The sequence below is a fragment of the Pseudorca crassidens genome, chromosome 13 (genome assembly GCF_039906515.1).
Source record: "Pseudorca crassidens isolate mPseCra1 chromosome 13, mPseCra1.hap1, whole genome shotgun sequence".
NCBI lineage: Eukaryota > Metazoa > Chordata > Mammalia > Artiodactyla > Delphinidae > Pseudorca > Pseudorca crassidens.
The window spans coordinates 45,246,970-45,268,015 of NC_090308.1; the positions used below are offsets into that span (position 1 = coordinate 45,246,970).

Below are 21,046 nucleotides of genomic sequence, written 5' to 3' on the forward strand. Positions count from 1 at the left end.
TAAATAACACCAAATACCTTTTATATTTTGATAGCTATTGATTTCTTGTTAATAAAGCAGACATATTCCACAAATAATCATGTTAAGAATTGGTGGTGGTATTTCACATATAACACTTTAACTGCCTTGGATAAAATTGCAAACTTTAGATTACTGCTGTGCTGTGTATGTTTTATGATTGCATCAAACAAACGTTATTTGTAGGAAATAGTTTTTGTAAGAAAAGGCTTTCATTAATTCACAGAATGAATTGAAATTAATGAAATCCATCTTCCACAGTTAATGTCGGAGAGGACTGTCCAGTGTTTGATGGGCTCTTTGAGTTTTGTCAGCTTTCAACTGGTGGTTCAGTTGGTAAGTGTCCTGATTTGGTCAAATTTGAAAGTTGATTTAAACTTGGTATGTATCTTTTGGGTTATTTGCTTAGAACAAGTTTTAATAGTGGCGGATTTTAATAACAAAAAGTGTGTTTAGCAGAGTACAGTTTTCTTTAGCTGAGCCCCCCTCCATGTTTTGGGATCTTAATGTCTCAAACTTTTTTTTTTTAATTTTCAGTTTTTTACTTCAGTTGCATTTTCACTTAGAGACTTCTAGCTACCATTGTCACTACTCCTTTCCGTCTATGTGCTCTTATTTAATCGGATCACAACTATAGGAAAATAGTTATCTAAGGAGAAACTGTTAGTGCCCTTGATAATGATCCTTTTATGGTTTTATACTCTTGCTTATTTGCTTATGCATGGCATACTCTTTCCACTAGGGCTTTTGTCTAGTTATACTAATTTTTTATCTTAAACATTTAAAAGTCTCCCCTGTCTTGTTTGTTAGCTGGGGCTGTGAAGTTAAACCGACAACAAACTGATATGGCTGTTAACTGGGCTGGAGGATTACATCATGCTAAGAAATCAGAAGCATCAGGATTCTGTTATGTTAATGATATTGTGCTTGCCATCCTTGAATTACTAAAGTAAGTTAATTTGTGTTGATGTTTTTCCTATGAAAAAGTGTTTTATTTAAAACAATAAAAATCTATGGCTTAAAAAAATAAAAGTGAACAGTGGGTTGAAAATAGTTAATGGTGAATCATCATCTGTGGATTCATTCCAAACCATTGTAAAAATACAGGAAATTTGCCCAGTCCTTGGATTATTAAGAATGAGAAGTACATATCAATGTTTGAGGCTCCATTAAGTACCTTTCTAAAAAACATTAGAAGTAGTTTGACAATTTAGATTGGAGGTATAGTTTTAATTAATGAAAAATGACATGACTTGAGAAGTTTATGTTCTAACATTTTGTAAGTTTTAACTTTTGAAGGCAAAAATTTGAAACCTATGTTAAAGGAAATTTGTTTACCTATTGAATGAGACCAGCTAACTGCCTAGCTTCCACATAGAATGGGGTTTTGTGCTAATGGATATAATCATCTAAGTTGCTACAGGAGTTAAAGTTATTCTTGACTGCAGTTTGAGAGCAATATCTATAGCGGTATTTGTGATTTTGGAGATTTACAAAGTTAGATTTTTTACCCTCATTAGTTATAACACATCTTAGCAGATTCTACTTCAGATTGTAACAAATTGGTCTTTTCTTAACTTTGAAAATGTTCTTGCCTGAAGTTATTCCATGCATACTATTTATAAAGGCTAATTTTTCAGTTACTTAAAATTAGGTATTGACTCCTTCAATAAACAACTGATCTCTGTCAATTGACTAATTGAGAGCCAAGCAAAACCCCTTGAAATCATTTGCCTTGTTTTTTAATTCACTGTTGATGTTGGTTGCTGTGTCTTCATCTCTGAGCAGCAGTTCTTACCTGCATGCTAACAGTCTTAACAGGTTTAATGTAGTTTCTCTGGACACACTTCTTCAACTAGTGCAAACTTGATTTAATTAATTGACTATTGGAAACAGCTTATGAGCCACTCAGACATTTAACTTTGTTCACACTTTTTTTTTTCTTTTTTTAAGAAAGTCTATGATGAGACATTCTGGTTTTTATTTTCCAAGTTTCTGAATGTTGCTTTCCTGCGAGTTGAGGATATTCTTGTGAGTGCTTAGTCGGTAATGTCAGCCTGTATTGTATTCTTTTAACATGGCTGTGGTATTGTTGTAAAATAAACACAGTGCTCTGCCATTTAATTCCATAATAATCCTCACTTCATTGTGCCTTGAAAGGATGATATATGAAATTCACTTTCCTTTTTTCTTGTTTTGACATGGGTATGCACTGGTCATAAGATGTCCAGTATGGTGATACATGTGGCTCTTAAAATGCATTCGAATTTTACTGCGATTTGTAGTTCTCCAAGCAGCACTGTGAAGTGATGAGAATACCACTTGTGGTTTCTGTCACAAGCATTCGGTTGAAATAAAAAAGAAGCCATAGACAATAAGTGAACAAACGAGCATGGCCATGTTTCAGTAACACTTTACTTATGGACATTGAAATTTGAATTTCATTTAATTGTCACATATCACAAAATTATTATTTTGATTGTATTTTTCAGCCATTTAAAAATGTTAAAAATTATGCTTATCTCAAAGGCTATACAAAAAGAGGCCATTGTCCGAATTTGGCCTATGGACCATAGATTGGCAAACCCTATTTTATAATACTAAAGATATGCTAGAGAGATGTTTTAAAGTAACAATCTTAAGTGAGGTATAATCTTCAGTTATTAATGTACAGAAACGTATACTATGTTTTTAAAGCAGAATAGGGCAGATTTCACAGAGTAAGTACATTTTCTCACCTAGATTGGGTGTAAAGGGAAGATTTAAAGGTCTGAGGCTCAAACTGTAACTTCAGGATGGTCTCTTTGAATGGTGTCTTAGGCTGGAAGTAAAGAAAAGAAAGAGGATTAAACATTCTGGAATGCAGGAGCTCAAAAATAGGTTTCCTGAATCCATGGTGGTTTTTCCCGTCTTAAAACCTTTTTGGAAACTTACTTAAGGTTTTGTTTTCAGGTATCATCAGAGAGTCTTATATATTGATATTGATATCCATCATGGTGATGGTGTTGAAGAAGCTTTTTATACAACAGATCGTGTAATGACTGTATCATTCCATAAATATGGGGAATACTTTCCTGGAACAGGAGACTTGAGGGTAAGACTGAATTGTCTGAATAAATATTATGAGATTAACCTAGGAGGTTAGTAATCTTACACCTGAACTAATGTTTTTCTGAGTCATTAATTTGAATCTTGTATGAAGGATTAGTCATTTTATATGCTATAACATTTGTTGGAATTCACTTTTGCTGACTATAAGCAAACATTCAACGAGAACTTAAAGGGCTTTCTTTTGCTGAGCTTTTTTCTTTGGTTGAATAAATATTTTTGAACATCCACAAAGCATGAAGCAGTTTTCTTTTTTTTTTTTTTTTTTTGCGGTACGCGGGCCTCTCACTGCTGTGGCCTCTCCCGTCGCAGAGCACAGGCTCCGGACGCGCAGGCTCAGCAGCCATGGCTCACGGGCCCAGCCGCTCCGCGACATGTGGGATCTTCCCGGACTGGGGCACGAACCCGTGTCCCCTGCATCGGCAGGCGGACTCAACCACTGCGCCACCAGGGAAGCCCGAAGCAGTTTTCTTGATGTTCAGTTTGAATCTTCAAAACCTACTTGATGGTAGCCTGTATTGCTGTTGAATATAAAGATTGGTGGAATAAAATAATTGAGTCTTTTTAAGGTTCTTGTACTGCCCTCCTTTTATGATTGGTCTTTATTTAATTGGTCTAATTTTAATCCCTTTTTTTCTTTAGGCTTCTGAAATTTGTAATGTATGTATATTCTCCCCCCGCCACCCCCACCACCGCCCCCCCCCCCCCCCCGCCTTGGGGAGAGAAAGAATATCATAGCTTATCCTGCCTGCCTATTACATTAAGTGCATTTATTTCTATATTTCTGTTATCTTCTTTCATTTGGTGCTCTTGAAGTTGTTTTGTGGTTTTTTTTTGTTTTTGTTTTTGCTATACTAGAGGTTTGGTTTTTTGAACCAAACTACAAACATGTTGAAGTTTATTCTGAAATTTAAACAGCTGTTTTTAGTTTAGCTGTATTATATAGGAGATTTCTTTTGGCATGACATTCAACATTGGTTCTAAGCTGTTTTGTTAAGGTTGTTTTTCAGATCTGTGGTATGTCTTTATAGTTTAACAACCAAAAGTTTAGAGTGACCTTAAAGTAGTCTTCAAATGTATGACTTAATTATTTGATCACAAGGTTGTGCTCTTTCAGTAAGAATTCAGATGGTGAAACCTTACTTTATAAGTGGGTAAGAGGTCATTTGTTTCATTTATTTCAGTTTAAATTATGTGGCTTTTAAAATAATTTATATTTGCAGTTCTTTCTTGCCATGTTAGCTCATTCAGTGACTTTCCCCACTTGGTCTTATCTTACAGACCAGTGGTTGCCAAAGATTGATCCTTAAACTAGCAGAATCACTATCACCTGAGAACTTAGAAGCACATATTCTCAGACTTTAGGTACTCTGGATGATTCTTTTCTGCACACTAAAGTTTGAGAACCACTGTTCTAAACCAGTAGAATTTGTTTGTGTATAACCATTGCACTCTGGTAGAAATGAAGCAAAAGCTTTCCAGCTTTAAGCTTAAAGAAAGATAGTGTCTTTGCAATACAATTCTAATAATCTCAGAAATAGCAAATGGAAGCCTCTGTTTTAATTTCTGACAGTGTACTTGAAGTTGTTAGAAAATATTGGAGAATATGTGTTTTAAAAAGATTGAGAATGAAAAAGAAAAAAAAAGATTGAGAATGACTTTCAATATCTCTTTTCTTAGGATTTTATACTCCCTGTATAAAATGTCAAAATTTTTTCCTTTTGCATATTATAAAGGTGTCCCCCAAATTTAGGAAACTAAAATTAACTGCTTCATTATATGTGTAGTTGTATTTGGACTTTTGTGAAACTCAAGCATAACTTAATAAACATTACCTTTTCTACCTGACAATTCATTCTAAATCAGAAAAGAAGGCTACTCTAAGCTTAGATTGTTGTTAGAACTATGCTTGCATTTATTAGATCAGTAGTCTAGGTGGAAGAAAAAAACCAAAGGTGTGATAAAGTAGTAGTTGTGGAGTAAGAAATGGAAGGTATAAAACTTGGTCCAACAAAGGCCAGTTCTGAGTTACCAGCCTTTAGCTAGAGTGAGAAGTGCTGACCAACTTTCTGTATTGTGAAATCTTAGTGTCAACATGTATTCCATCTGTGTTTTTAGTGCAGAAGTCTAGGGGTTTACTGTTCTTTAAGTTTGTCCACATGTGTATAGTTTGTATTTAGTTATATAAAAATTTAGATTCTTTAAGAAAAATTGTAGGAGTGAGTGTGTAATTTCATGCTTTTTCATTGAAAGTTGGATCATAATAACTCTTAATATTGAAGGGTAAGCTATGCTTTTTAAAAAAATGGATTCAAGCTGAGATCGTTCCATGAGAGATAAGGGAAGAACATGTATTTGTATTAGTAATTCTAAAGATTCATATATATTGAGACATTATACAGTTGCCCCTTGAAGAATGAGAGGGTCGGGGCACTGACTTCTGTGCAGTTGAAAATCTGCATATGACTCTGACTCCCCAAAAGCATAAATACTAATAGCCTTCGTGATAATATAGTCAGTTAACATATTCTGTATATGTATATCTACATGTATTTTATGCATTCATAACATACCTAACTTTTTCTTAATTTTTAAAAATATTTCTGGACTGTAGTCACGTGCAAGTTTTTTCAGGTTGTTGCAAATCTCCAGAAAAATTTTCCAATACATTTATTGAAAAAAATCCGCATGTAAATGGACCCACAATTCAAACCCTGTTGTTTAAGGGTCAACTGTAATTTAAAACATGTAAGAATCAGTTACCCCCAATCCTTTGATGTTGTAGTTAAAGCACTGTTTTGTAGAAATGTCTCAGCCATATCTTCTAGGAATATACAGTTGACCCTTGAACAACACAGGTTTGAACTTCTATATAGATTTTTTTCAATAAATAATTACTGCAGTGCTAAACAACTCACAGTTGGTTGATCTGCAGATGCAGAATCATGGAGATGGAGGACAGACTGTAAAGTTAAATTCAGGTTTTCAACTCTATGGGGGGTCTGTACCCCTAACCCTGCTGTTGTTCAAAGGTCAGCTGTTTATGTGTGTATATATCTGTATGAACATACACATACATAGATATACACATGCATAACATATACAAATAAATAAGTATATAGTACATGTATGTATATTTTAAGTAAGTGTGTGTATGTGTGTGCGTGTGTGTGTGTAGCTGGAACCCAGCTCTCAATTTCTCTCCTTTGCTTCTTTTGGGAGGTATTAATGCCTAGAGTGGTACTTATTCAACAAGTAGAAACAAAATTTATTTCAAGCCCAGTTAAAGAACAGATTTCAATGCTTTAGTCTGCAACTGTTAAAACTTCAAGAAAGTCTTATAAGTAAACTCATACCAGATTGTGAGCCATAAGAAGGATTCTACTTTAGAGACAATTGTTCTGCAGGGTTCTTTGGCTCAGAGTTTATATTTCCTACAGTTTTACCTATAAATTTGTCATGTGTATTTTGTTTATGACAAATTTCTTGGGTAATACTTAACTTCAAATTGCCTTTAACTGTGTTAAATTTCTTTTCTCCCCCATATAATCATTACAGATTAAGTGGAATTGGTTCTTTTCAGCTTTATAAGCCATCCATAAATGTTGTAGTATGTACTTTTTCTGTATTATTTCCTTTCTCAGCCTACTAGATGAATTAAGAATTGGGTTTTGTTACTTAGTCTTTTAATCTTTTAAAAATATTTTAATAATTAAATATGTCAAACTTTTTATTATGATATATTCTCTGAGATCTATTTAACTATGTATTTTAGGATATTGGTGCAGGAAAAGGCAAATACTATGCTGTCAATTTTCCAATGAGAGATGGTATAGATGATGAATCATATGGGCAGATATTTAAGCCTGTAAGTATTATTATTTTCAAAAATGAAAAGGAATTCTAAAATGTTTTTTAGAGACATTAACATTTGTTACCTTGTACATAGATTATTTCAAAAGTGATGGAGATGTATCAACCTAGTGCTGTGGTGCTACAGTGTGGTGCAGACTCACTATCCGGTGATAGACTTGGTTGCTTCAATTTGACAGTCAAAGGTAAGCAATTTGAAGGGTGATATTCCAGGAAGAAAGTTTTTTTTCTTCCTAAGAACCTCCTATAAAAGTTGTCATTTAATTTTTACCTGCTATTTTAACAGGGAGCCATGTGTTTTTTATGGGTTTTTGTCATATGTATGTATCTTTTATTTTGTCAAATTTATGTATATATTCATACATGAGTAGTTTTGTAAGGCTTGTTGCAATACCAACCAAGGCAGCGATTTTCTTTTTTTAAAACTTGTATTTATTTGTTTAATTATTTATTCCAGTTTTATTGAGATGTTGTTGGCATACAGCACCATGTGAGCATAAGATGTACAATGTAATGATTTGACTTCAATATCATGATTTCAGCATCATGAAATGATTAACACAGTAGGTTTAGTGAACACTCATCTCTTATAGGTACAACATTAAAGAAATACATTAAAAATATGTATATTTTTCTTTGTGATGCAAACTCTTAGGATTTACTCTCTTTAACAGCTTTCATTTATAACATACAGCAGTGTTGATTATCTTTATCATGTTGTACATTTCATCCCTAATACTTATTTATCTTTTAACTGGAAGTTTGTGCCTTCTGACTGTCTTCATCTAATCTCCCCTCCCCTGACTCCTTGCCTCTGGTAATCACAAATCTGATCTCTTTTTCTATGAGTTAGTTTGTTTGTTTGTTTTCGAAATATAACTGACCTACAACACTATGTTAGTTCCTGGTCCACAACATGTGGTTTGATATTTCAAAATGATCGCCATGCTAAGTCTAGTTGTCATCTGTCATCATATAAAAATATTATATTACTATTGACTGTATTCCCCACTCTGTACATTTCATACCTGTGACTCATTTATCTTGTAACTCAGTGTTTGTACCTCTTAATCTCCCTCATATATTTCTCTCCTTCCCTCTGGCAACCATCTGTTGTTCTCTATATCTATGACTGTTTCTGTTTAGTTATGTTTGTTCATTTGTTTTTTTGATTCCGCATATTACACTTAGCATAATTTTCAACAATTTTTGTTGATTCTTTTGGTGCTTACCTTTCTTTAAATAACATAAATAAACTTTTCTTTCTTTTTTTTTTTGACTGCACCATGCAGCATGTGGGATCTTAGTTCCCTGACCAGGGATTGAACCCAGGTCCTTGGCAGTGTGAGCGTAGAGTCCTAACCACTGGACCACAAAGGAATTCCCCAAGCTTTATTATTTTTCATTTTAACCTTGTATATTCACTTTCCATTGTGAAAGAAGAGGGAGCCACCACTTTGTCCCCAACACATGCATACACCCTTCCAATATTTCCATTTTTACAATTGAAATCTGGTATTTAGACCAGAATTTTGGTCATGGTATTCAGTGTTAATGGCATCACCAGCAACATTAAAGCATGTTTCAGCTTATTCAATTTCCTTTTGCATACCTTGTTTTTCCCCATACAATTTTGTCATTTCCTTAGTTTTCTCCTTACTCATTAGTAAATTGCCAGTATTTATAACTAGTACGTTATATTCACATGGATCAAGTGTTCTGTCCGTTTTACCTCCATGAAGGACAGCCTTCTGACTTGTTCCTGTTTGGGTGAATTTCCTCTGTAGATCTGGTAGAACATGGAGCTGTTCTTTGCTTATAAGTGTTGAAATCAACATATGCTAGAGGTGCAGACCAAAGTAAAGATCACCATTATGGAATGAACTGCTAGGGTATAAGAATAAATCTGAAATTTTATTTAATAAGTTCTTAAAATTTATTATGTATGAATTAGTTGTGATTTTTCACAGATATTGTACATGATTTTAGAGTTGTTTTCCTTGTGAACTTTTAGGTAACAAGTTCATGTTCTGCTTTGAATTCTCTCATAAAATGTGAAGAATTCTCAAGTAGAACTTTTTCCAGAACAACTCTTGGCCTAAATGGAATTTAATAACTAAATACAGGTATTAAAGGCTATTTTATTTGATGTTACAATAGCTCCTATGCCAGCCAGCATTAGAATTATGACATAATCAATCTATTCTGCTTATATTAGGTTGAACAATTTGAAATAATTGCCCCTTTTCTTGCTAGGTCAAAAGTGGCCAAAAAGCAGCAGTTTCGTATTGTTGAAAATAATGTGCAGATAACCATCTGTTTCCTCAAAATGGATACAATCTTCTTAAAATCTACTTAATGTACTCTTAAGATGTGTATTAACCTGTCAGTTTTCTTAACTTTTTGAAAGTTATTAATGCCTTTGTACTTAAAAGCAATAGCTTTCATAATCACAAACTACAGCATTTTATTTTACTCTTACTATAAATCTATATTTCAACTTACTGATAGAATATCCGTTGTATAAAGCATGTAAAGATATTTGCAATCCCAAATGTCAAACTTGATTCCAAGCTTTCTCCACTGCCAGCTTCAATTCAAACTGCTGAAGTCAGTTTACCTCTTGTCTGTCTCCTTTCTGTCTTACTTTATATTGATACTGTTGTATGCTCTCCCATTCTTCATTTTTATAAATTTTAGCCTTTAAAAAATTCCTTTATAATCATTTTTATCAGGTTTTGAGATGAAAGAAAAGTAAATGTCTTTGTTTAGCCAGCTATCTTTACTGTTAACTATTTATTTATTTCATCTTTAAAAAATACGCAGTTTTCCTTTATTATAAGAAGCCTGAATTTTCATAATTGCAGTAATAACAGTTGGGTTATGAATCGTATAATATAACTGTTTTTATATACATATATGTTTTTATATATGTTATATGTTTATGTGTTTATACTTTTTATGTCCTTATACATAATTTCACATATTTGTACATATTTGTGTACCCTTTTTTTTTAACATCTTTATTGGAGTATAATTGCTTTACAGTGGTGTGTCAGTTTCTGCTTTATAACAAAGTGAATCAGTTATACATATATCCCCATATCTCTTCCCTCTTGCACCTCCCTTCCTCCCACCCTCCCCATCCTACCCCTCTAGGTGGTCACAAAACATATAACGTAACTACTGAAGAGTACTTAATGAAAATGCTCACAGTATAGTTACATGAAGAAAACATACCATTAAGCTTTTAAAAATTAAAAAGAATTGGAAAGGAATATTCAAAAAACTATCTTTGGATGAGAATTTTAGGTAGTTTTTTCTTTGTACTATTTTGATTTTTCCAAAATATTATTCAACATACGTCAATTTCTTCTATAATTGAAGAATTTTTTTCTTGCTTTAAACATTGACTTGTGTTCCTGAATGATGATGATAATATAAGAAGTTACTAGTAACTCGTAACTGATTTCTAAACTATGACATCCAAAGGAAATATTTTGTTTTCATGTTAGGTTTACTTTATACTGAAATTTCTACACATAGAAATTGTTTAAAGTTTTTTATAATAGTAATAGATATTAATTTTATAATTTTAGGTAAGCTAAGAAAAATGTCCATAATACCACTGCCTAACGATAACCTATAGTTAAACCTGTATAGCCTTACATAATTTTTCTGTATATGTCTATGGAGGAAAGTGGTAACAAAAAGTCAGTTTAGATTAGATTATACAATGTTTCATTGCAACCTCACTTATTTTTTCCTCCAGGTAACCTCACAGGAATATAATATCTTCATATCACATTAATAAAATGTGTTATATTCATATTTTAATATTAATATAGTTGTATATTTGATCAGGGGCACTTGCTGACATAGCCAGTTATGTCTTATTGTGTTTTCTATATCATTGCATAAAAGGTGTTTTATTGATAAAAGTTTTAAACTAGAAATTTTCACATAATTAAAGCCATTTTGGTTGAGTAAAGTATTGTTTATATTATCTTTTTAAAATTTATTTTTCCAACTGTTACAATGTGCAGATGTATTGTTACCCAAATTTTCTTTGTTTTAGGTCATGCTAAATGTGTAGAAGTCGTAAAAACTTTCAATTTACCATTACTGATGCTTGGGGGAGGTGGATACACAATCCGCAATGTTGCTCGATGTTGGACATACGAGACTGCTGTTGCCCTTGATTGTGAGATTCCCAATGGTAAGTGTTCTTATTTTGATGTCTTTATTGGATGAACTGTCAATTCATAGAGAAAGATGTTTAGGTGATTACAGTTAATTCCAAAACCATGTAAATAGGAGAGCAGTCACTTAAGGAATTCATTTTGCATTCACTTTTAAACATCATCTCTGGAAATATTTCACAACTTGAATCTGGATTTTGTGCATGGATTTGTGTGAAAATTGAGCTTTTAATATGTAACTTTATTTCATTGTTTTTGATAGAATTGCCATATAATGATTACTTTGAGTATTTTGGACCAGACTTCAAACTGCATATTAGTCCTTCAAACATGACAAACCAGAACACTCCAGAATATATGGAAAAGATAAAGTAAGACATCATTGAATTGATTTGATAAACATTTCATCTTGATACAGCATTAGGAGTTTTTAGAGGGCCAAATGCAGTAGGTCATTTTAGCTTTATACATAGGTATTTCCTTTGTCAAAAGTATTTGAAACCTTAAGGTTATTGATTAATTTTATAAAATAATGGAAAATGTATGGGATTCATAGCTCAAAAATATTTCTATTTTCTATTAGTTAAAATGGATTTTTTAATTGAAAGGGGCACTATAAATTTTATATTTTCTTACCTTACATGAAAGTGAAATTTATTTTCATTGAAACATTTTGATAAAGCTTTATCTAAGAACAGAGTGTTTAGAGAGACATTGTAGTACACAGACCTGGGTTTGTGTCCTCTCTTTACCACACACTAGCTCTGTGACTTTTGGCAAGTTAATTTGCCTTTGTGCTTATATTTCCTCATTCTTGAAATGGGGGATGTTAGTATCTATCCTGTAAATTTTGAGGATTAAACGGGTTAATAATATGTAAAGTATCAGTGCTCAGTAAATGTTACTATTTTAATTCATAGGTTAAGCTAGATAAAAGATGCAATTTTTTGCATAATGTTTCCTCTTACATTTAAAAAGAACCTGAAAGAAAATATTTTTTCTTATAACTGCGCATGTTGTAATTTAGACAGCGTTTATTTGAAAATTTACGCATGTTGCCACATGCACCTGGAGTCCAAATGCAAGCTATTCCAGAAGATGCAGTTCATGAAGACAGTGGAGATGAAGATGGAGAAGATCCAGACAAGAGAATTTCTAGTAAGATAGTCCCTTGATGTGTATTGTTACATTTTTCTGGTTTATTAAAAGAATACTATAAATTGAAGGTTTTGGTGGCCCAAGGACTTCACATGTTTTCATGAGCAGCAGTCCCCAACCTTTTTGGCAGCCTGGACTGGTTCCGTGGAAGACAGTTTTTCCACAGACGGGGTGGGGATGGTTCAGGCGGTAATGAAGGCGATGGGGAGCAGCAGATGGAGCTTCACTGATTCGCTCGCCCGCTGCCCACCCCCCTGCTGTGTGGCCTGGTTCCTGACAGGCTGCAGACTGGTACTGGTCCATGGTCCGGGGTGTTGGGGACCCCTGTTCATGAGCACACTATCATTACTTGTCTTTATTTTTACCATTTTTTTAATCTTACGTGGATTTAATTTCCTATGTCTCAAAGCTTGATTGGAGTATCAGCCATTTCAGTTTATTTGACTACATATATGATCAAAAGTTTCCACAAATTAAGCACTTATGTAGAGTGAGTTGAATAACATTAAGCACCTTCTGTTTGATTCTACAGTCTAATTCCACTTAATATGATTCGTAGGTTTACAGCATAATGGTATGCTATCACGGTATAGACATTCTAACATACTTGGTGTTTATGATATTTTTTATTTTCTCTACTTCCACTCAGCTCTGAAATAAAGGATTACTTTTTATTTGAAGACATCATTCCCACTACCTATCAGGAAAACAGTATTTTTCCTCTAAAGTTGTTTGTTTTTTTAATGAGATCTGCAAATGTTTTTGTTTCTTTGAATTATTTCTTCCTAAAGCTAAATTTTCAGTATTTAGCAAGCCATGCATTCAGTTCTAATCTTAAAATCTGTTATCCTTACTTTTAAATGTGGTGACTGGCTAGTTCTTTTGTAGAGGGGTGCACTTAACAATTGTAAAACCTGTGACTGCTTTTGTCAAAACTTTTATTAAAAATCTTTAATGTATCAGTTCGAGCATCAGACAAACGGATAGCTTGTGATGAAGAATTCTCAGATTCTGAGGACGAAGGAGAGGGAGGTCGTAGAAATGTGGCTGATCATAAGAAAGGAGCAAAGAAAGCTAGAATTGAAGAAGACAAGAAGGAAACGGAGGACAAAAAAACAGGTCAGATTTATTTTTTGATTAATTGTAAGTTTTTGAAAGTGAGCTATACTGCAATTTTTATGAGATCCTGAAGTCAATGATGCAAGTATTGGAGGGGGTGAGTGTGCTAAGTAGGTGACTTTTTTCTTCCCCCCGTGTAAGTAAGCTCTTTTAATTAGAGCTCTCTGAATGCTATTAGTCACATTTGTTTTTATATTACAGGAAACTATCTCTTCTTGACGACATAGACTTAAAATAGTGAACATTGCACTATGATATAGATTGGGTAAGAGAGAGGACAAAGCGGTTATAGATCCATATGTAGCCTGTGAGCAGAGCTGAAATTCTAAGATAATTTGTAACTACCTGTAACTTTATTTGATGGGAATAAAACACAGAAGAGTCACATTATCTATCCTTAGACCAGTTTCACTATTTTGAAAAGGCTCAGAGAATAGCCTTTGTTCAGAAATTATATGAAGGAAACATAAAAGCTGCAGAGATGGGAAGGGATTTGGGAACTGGGTTGGGAGGAGATAATACTTTCTGCTGTCTTAATTTTTAAAATGCTGTGTCAGTTTGTTGAGAAAATAGATGCTTTAGGGCATTGAATTTGCTACCAGAATGTGTTATTTTTATCTGAGTTTCCAGAGCACTTACACATACCTGGGTCATTTTATTTTATTTAACACATTGTATTATAGCACCTCATTAGGGACTTGATATATATCTCTGCTAGATTGAGCTGCTTATGGCTAGAGAATGCAATGTGCTAAATATCTGTATTCTTGCACTTGGTGCATTTCCTGATGGATACCTGATACCTATATGCAAGTAAAGGTGATGAGCACAGGTTTTAGTTGACCTGTTAATTTTGACCCTGTAGCATGTGGAAAACTGATTCAGAGATACTGGTCCAACATCCTTTTCCTATCATATTGAAGTTATGTGAGTAAGCTGGCTCTCATGTTCTTTTTTACTAGAGAGTTAGGAATCCGTAGCATGTCTGACACATCTAGTTCTGTTCTTGTTCGTGGATTGACTCCTCTATACGCTACTGTTCTCTGTCTACCATTTTATAATTTTAACTTCCCAATGTATTACAATGATGGCTCCAGTCTACTCTTGTGTACTGATTGACATCCAGAAATTCCAGCTGTGATGGAGGTAAGAAGGACTTAGCTTTAGTTGTAGGATTTTTCTAGTATTTTTTTCTCTTACTGTTAATTTGTCTTGTCTGGTTTTTCTGTTTGTTTGTTTTCCATTTTGGTGTTTCTTCCTGTTTTTAAATCTTTATCTTTTCTGTGCTTTTTCTTCCAAACAGGAAAGTGGGTGCACTATGGTGCTTATCTTTCATTGCTATTTAAGCTAAAAATGAGAGTACTTTTTGATCTGGCTTAATGGCCGGGTGGTGGATTAATCTCATAGTAGTTCCTAAATACTTTTGTTACTGATACGGTAATGAAATTTGGTAATGAAATTCTTCTTATAGGGTCTTGCATTTGTTAAAATTTTGCAGCCTACAAATAAAAGAAATATTACCATAGAAAACATTTTTAAAAATCTGCAGTTCAAAACCTGAAGTTAGGAACGTTTCTGTTCTCTACCTCCCTCCTCCATCCCATTTGGCACTTTGAATTATTAAATTTGCACATCCTAAATTAAGCCAGAAGCCTAAACAAATGTCATAGTAACCATATTGCCATGTGTTTGTATTATAATCAGTGCCTCACAACTTTGGTTCATTTGCTTATCTAAAGAAAAAATTTAGTACATTTGGGCTAATTTGTTTCAGTGATCTTGAATAGGTAGTATTGCTCCTCCTGTTTCATTAATTTTTTTTTTAATGGTAAAGTTTTGGTACTTATATAGTGAGGGTTAAAAACTAATGGTTAGGGCTTCCCTGGTGGCGCAGTGGTTGAGAGTCTGCCTGACGATGCAGGGGACACGGGTTCGTGCCCCGGTCCAGGAAGATCCCACATGCCACGGAGTGGCTCGGCCCGTGAGCCATGGCCGCTGAGCCTGCACGTCCGGAGCCTGTGCTCCGCAACGGGAGAGGCCACAACAGTGAGAGAGGCCTGCATACCGCAAAACAAACAAACAAAAAAAACTAATGGTTACATAAGTAATAGAATTTACCCTCTGTTTTGTCTGTGGCCTCATCTAATTCTGTCCCCTTCTCACAGTACTCCAGCCACATTGGTCTTTCAGTTCTTCCTTCCAGCCTAATTCCTTCTTGCCTCAGAGTCCTTTTAAGTTTTCCCTCTGTTCAAGATACTTCTCCCTGTTTCCCACCCAAAAACTATTCGTTCTTCAGAATGTCTCTCAAACATCACTTCTTCATCGTAGGCTTTCCTAATCTCCCACAGTGCTTGCTCACGTCTGTAGGCTGGACTTCTTCACAGCACATATCCTGGCTGTAGTGCTGTGATCCTATAGAAGAAAACTTCCCAAAGGCAGGACTACAGTGTTATATTGACACCTTGAACCTCTGTCACTTAGTACAGCACCTAACACAAAGCTTATTTAGTTACTGATTTCATGAATAGTAAGATTGTATATGGCAGTTTTTTATATTTTAAGTAAGATATATTTTAAAATAAAATGTATACACTTTATATTTCAAAGTAGGTGTTAATCTTTTCCCAATTTTTGTTTTTAGATGTTAAAGAAGAAGATAAGTCCAAGGACAATAGTGGTGAAAAAACAGATACCAAAGGGTAAACTATATTCTTTATCTAGTAATTTTCATATACTATAAAAATAATGAGCACATACTGGGGTTGGGGTGGGTGTACATGTGTTCTTTTGAGAAGTACTGAACTGAACCTGGAATATCAGTAAGTTGTTGTGAGATGCTCTGAATTTTAGTCTGTAATGGTGCATAAGACAATATATCTTAACTATTAGTTTATATGTCATCTACTTTCTCATTTTCCATTTATGTAGCTTGCTTTTAAAGAATTACAAAGACTGGTAATAATCAGTATTATAGCTGAATATAGATCAGTTTATATTCTTGAACATAATTTATCTGAGCCTTGTTTTGCTATTAACTTTTTTTTATAATTTATTTATTTTTGGCTGCGTTGGGTCTTCATTGCTGCTCACGGGTTTTCTCTAGTTGGGGCGAGCGGGGGCTACTCTTCGTTGCGGTGCGCGGGCTTCTCATTGCGGTGGCTTGTCTTGTTGCAGAGCATGGGCTCCAGGTGCGCGGACTCAGTAGTTGTGGCTCGTGGGCTCTAGAGCACAGGCTCAGTAGTCGTGGTGCACAGGCTTAGTTGCTCCGTGGCATGTGGTATCTTCCAACACCAGGGCTCAAACCCGTGTCCCCTGCATTGGCAGGTGGATTCTTAACCATTGTGCCACCAGGGAAGCCCGCTGTTAACTTTTATATAGGCACTCGTGGTCTTTCATGGTGCTCTTATTTCTGCATACATGATTTTTTAGTGTTGTGAGACAGGTAAATTTAAGAAGCACTGGGCTAGCATAACATAATTTGTTTTTTAAACCGTACATAATTTTTTTAAAAACCATACTTGAGGTGTTTATTGTTGGAAAGCATGTAAAAAGCTTGGCCACACATAATTTTGTGCTAGCCTTCATTGGATGACTTGGAATAGATTGTAGAACCACTAGAAAGATCAAGGCAGTCAGTACTCCAAAAACACTCAAGGCACTATCAGCTTAACGTGTTTCTTGGTACGAGCCAAGAATGAAGACTCAATGAAGACTGATCCATTGGTCGGTGCATTTAAGTGGTGATTGTGCTGTTTTTAATATTTCATGTTGCCTCTTTTAACAGAGCCAAATCAGAACAGCTCAGCAACCCTTGAATTTGAGAGTCTCATCACTTTCAGTGAGGAAATATTGGGAAGAAAAATGTTTTCTTTTTGAAGACTTCTGGCTTCATTTTATACTACTTTGGCATGGACTGTATTTATTTTCAAAATGGCTTTTTTCGGTTTTGTTTTTCTTGGCAAGTTTTATTGTGAGTTTTCTAATTATGAAGCAAAATTTCTTTTCTCCACCATGCTTTATGTGATAGTATTTAAAACTGATGTGTTATTATGTCAAAAAACTGCTCTATTAAAGAAGTAATTGGCCGTTCTGAGCTGATTTTTCCATCTTTTGTAATTATCTTTATTAAAAAATTGTACTTGGATTGTCTTTTGTCTGTTTATTACATCATGGAGTCTTTTTTCATAGGCTAATGACATGACTGTTTCTGTAGAAATAGAATACACTAGAGGTGGAAGATACTGATTTGCAACTTCAAAGACATCCATAAACTATTTCTTGAGGAAATTACTGTATTTACAGTAATTATTATTTCTTAATGTAATAGGAGTTCTTCAGTCTTGTCCTCTATAGGTTAACCAGTCAATGTTGGTGAAGATTGATATCTCATTACCATAATTTATCTCTGAAATTAATGATATAAGCTATGCAATTGAGATACAGGAATTATCTTTGAGCTGAACCAAAGATTCTCAAAAACTGGAAATGGAGATTCTGAGTTGAAAGAAGAAATCCATAATCAGAAAAGGAAACTATAGCTTCCATACTGAGCTACATGTGACTCTTTTGCCAACCCCCACAATAAACCAAGTAGACAAGAAATTGTATGGTTGTGTTTTACCAGAACTTTCCTGTGTTTATATTAAGGCTAAAATAAAACCTGCTGTTTAGACAAAACCTGGTTCTTGTACTGCATTTACATGGTATCCAGGTTCCACAATTGCACCCAGGTTTCCAAATCAAGGAAATCAACACTTAAAAGTCATTTATGGTTCAATTTATTGAGTGTCTACCCATTAAGGCTTTGAGTATGCATCTGAACATAAAGGGGAAAATGCCTGCTCCTATAGCTTGCATTCTAGCGGTAGAGAGCAGACAAATGGGGTAATTTCTACTAAAATATGCAAAGGAGAAAGTAAAACATTTCAGAAACTTGCCAAAATCAGTGAAATCTCTCTTTTCACAAAGCCCAAATTGATTATTTTGAGATAAAAATTATAGAATGCTAGACAACAGATCAGTCAAAAATGTTTCTCTAAAAGCCTGTGTTAAGAAATACTTCAGACATTCACAAAAGCACCTGGACTTTTGTAATGAGCAGCCATGCTCCCACCTGTATTTAACAGATGTTTCACTTTAGCCATATTTGGTTCAAGCGTTTTCTTTTTTCTTTAAATAAACTACACAGAAGTAGAAGCTCTCCTTACCACTTTGCCATTTAATTTCCCTCCCACTCTTCAGAAGTAACCATATCTTATCCATGTTTTCACTCTTGCTGCATATCTGTCAGCATATAAACCCTTATGACATTAGGAATTATGGAATTCAGTCTTTCGTTAGTGAAATAGTGACATGCATTTAGTGTTTGAGAAACACAGATGGTATTGCATGTGTACACTTCTGTAACTTGTTTCTTTACATTTTAATTATCTAACCCTGTTTAACAAGTACAGCTCATTTTAACTGCTCTGTATTAATGTTCGATTACAAGGGTATACCAACAATTTGTTTCAATACTGAGGTGAGCCTGCTTGGTCACATTTAGGTTTTGTTTTACTATTTACAAATAGAAGCATTTATATAAAACTGAAGCCTCAAGAGAACAGTATGAAACCAAGTTCAGCCAGGTGACTGGGTACAACATTAATACACAGAAACCAGCAGCTGTTAATATATCTGAACAACAACCAGAAGATCTGTTGGAAAAAGGAAGATCCCATTTACAAGAGCAATAACAAAAATTTCTAGAAATAGAAGTGCAAAGAAGCTACTGTTCTGGTGTATAGTGAAAAAGGTTGTAATACAGGATGTATAAATACCCTAATACATTTGGAAATTAATATTGGATAAAAATATTTCAAGATGATGAGGGAAGAGAGATTATTCCTTAAGTGATACTAGGATAATGGGTAGCCAAATGGGAAAAACAGTTTTATGCCCTCCATCAGAAGAATCAGATTAGTTGGAAAGGGAAAATGAAACTAAGTACTAGAAACCATAAGGGACTTTTGAGAAAGTACTAGGCCTTTCTAATATGACACTGAACCCAAACTGTAAACGAAATGATATTTAAAAGATTCTGTAGGCTAGCAACTTCTAATTGAGAAAAATGACAATTGGGGTGGGCAGTGTGCAGAATTGCAACATTACAGTTCAAGAGGCTAATATCTAAAGGTTTTTTTTTAAGGCATGAAGGATGTGGAGAGTTAGCTGGGAAAAAATGCAAATAATTCTTAAGTATGAAAAGATTTTTAACCTTAATTTAGGAAATGCAAGTTAAAAGCTATGAAGATACTTCTAAATTTTTTAACCTAAATTTTAAACCTATCACGTTATACAGAATAGCTGTTGGCAAAAGTTTAAGGAAGTTGTGTTTTGCAGTAGGTTGTATAAGTCAGTATAACCTCTTGAGCTTAATTTGACATTCTATATATATAAAAATCAAATAATCTGATTTAAAATGCCATTTTGGAAAATTTAATATACTTTATGTGCAATATGTCTTTCAGAAGTCTTCATTATGAAACATTGCTTAAAGTAATAAAAGATTAAAATGGCCTAAATATTCAATATAGGATGTGTTGAATGACAAGAAAGAATACTATACAGCCATAACTAACAAGAATGAGAACTATGTACTGTATATATGGAACAAGACACATCATTAAGTGAGAAGAGGAAGACCTGGGACATGTGACATACCTTTTGTGTAAAATGAAAAAAATAGGCAAAATTACTTGATTATACAAATATCTAGGAAAGGTGATCATGAAACTGGTAGTATTGAAGCATTGGCTGCTTTCGTGGGGATTTGAATGCTGGACAATGTGAGTATACAAATTTTTAAAAAAATTTTATTGGAGTATAGTTGATTTACAATGTGTTAGTTTCAGGTGTACAGCAAAGTGATTCAGATATACATATATATCCTTTTCCAGATTCTTTTCCATTATAGGTTATTAGGTAATACTGAATATAGTACGCTGTGCTGTACAGTAGGACCTTGTTTATTCTATTTTATATATAGTAATGTGTATATGTTAATCCCAAACTCCTAATTCCCCACTATCCCCTTTGGTAACCATAAATTTATCGTCTCTGTGTTTCTGTTTTGTAAATAAGTTCATTTGTATCTTTTTTTTTTTAAGATTCCGCATGTAAGTATCATATGTTACTTGTCTTTCTCAGTCTGACTTCACTTAGTATGATAATCTCTAGGTCCATCCATGCCACTGCAAATAGAATTATTTCATTCTTATGGTTGAGTAATATTCCATTGTATATATGTACCACATCTTCTTTATCCATTCATCTGTTGATGGATATTTAAGTTACTTCCATGTCTTTGCTATTGTAAATAGTGCTGCAGTGAACATTGAGGTGCATGTATCTTTTTGAATTAGAGTTTTCTCTGGATATATGCCCGGGGGTGGGATTGCAGAATCATATGGTAACTATTTTTAATTTTTGAAGGAACCTCCGTACTGTTCTCCGTAGTGGCTGTACCAATTTACATACCCACCAACAGTGTAGGAGTGTTCCCTTTTCTCTACACCCACTCCAGCATT

General features: G+C 34.1%; 1 protein-coding gene across 1 annotated transcript in view; it reads left to right on the forward strand.

Moving 5' to 3' along the window:
• HDAC2 (histone deacetylase 2) overlaps window positions 1-17,622 on the forward strand; it is a 31,468-nt gene extending 13,846 nt beyond the window's left edge. The window contains exons 4-14 of the mRNA XM_067702314.1: window positions 280-354; window positions 829-967; window positions 2,971-3,112; window positions 6,902-6,994; window positions 7,076-7,184; window positions 11,078-11,218; window positions 11,464-11,572; window positions 12,229-12,359; window positions 13,323-13,478; window positions 16,120-16,177; window positions 17,263-17,622. Of these exons, the coding sequence (XP_067558415.1) occupies window positions 280-354; window positions 829-967; window positions 2,971-3,112; window positions 6,902-6,994; window positions 7,076-7,184; window positions 11,078-11,218; window positions 11,464-11,572; window positions 12,229-12,359; window positions 13,323-13,478; window positions 16,120-16,177; window positions 17,263-17,293 (1,184 nt within the window). The 3' untranslated portion in view covers window positions 17,294-17,622. The remainder of the gene's footprint in view (window positions 1-279; window positions 355-828; window positions 968-2,970; window positions 3,113-6,901; window positions 6,995-7,075; window positions 7,185-11,077; window positions 11,219-11,463; window positions 11,573-12,228; window positions 12,360-13,322; window positions 13,479-16,119; window positions 16,178-17,262) is intronic.
• Window positions 17,623-21,046: the final 3,424 nt, after the last annotated feature.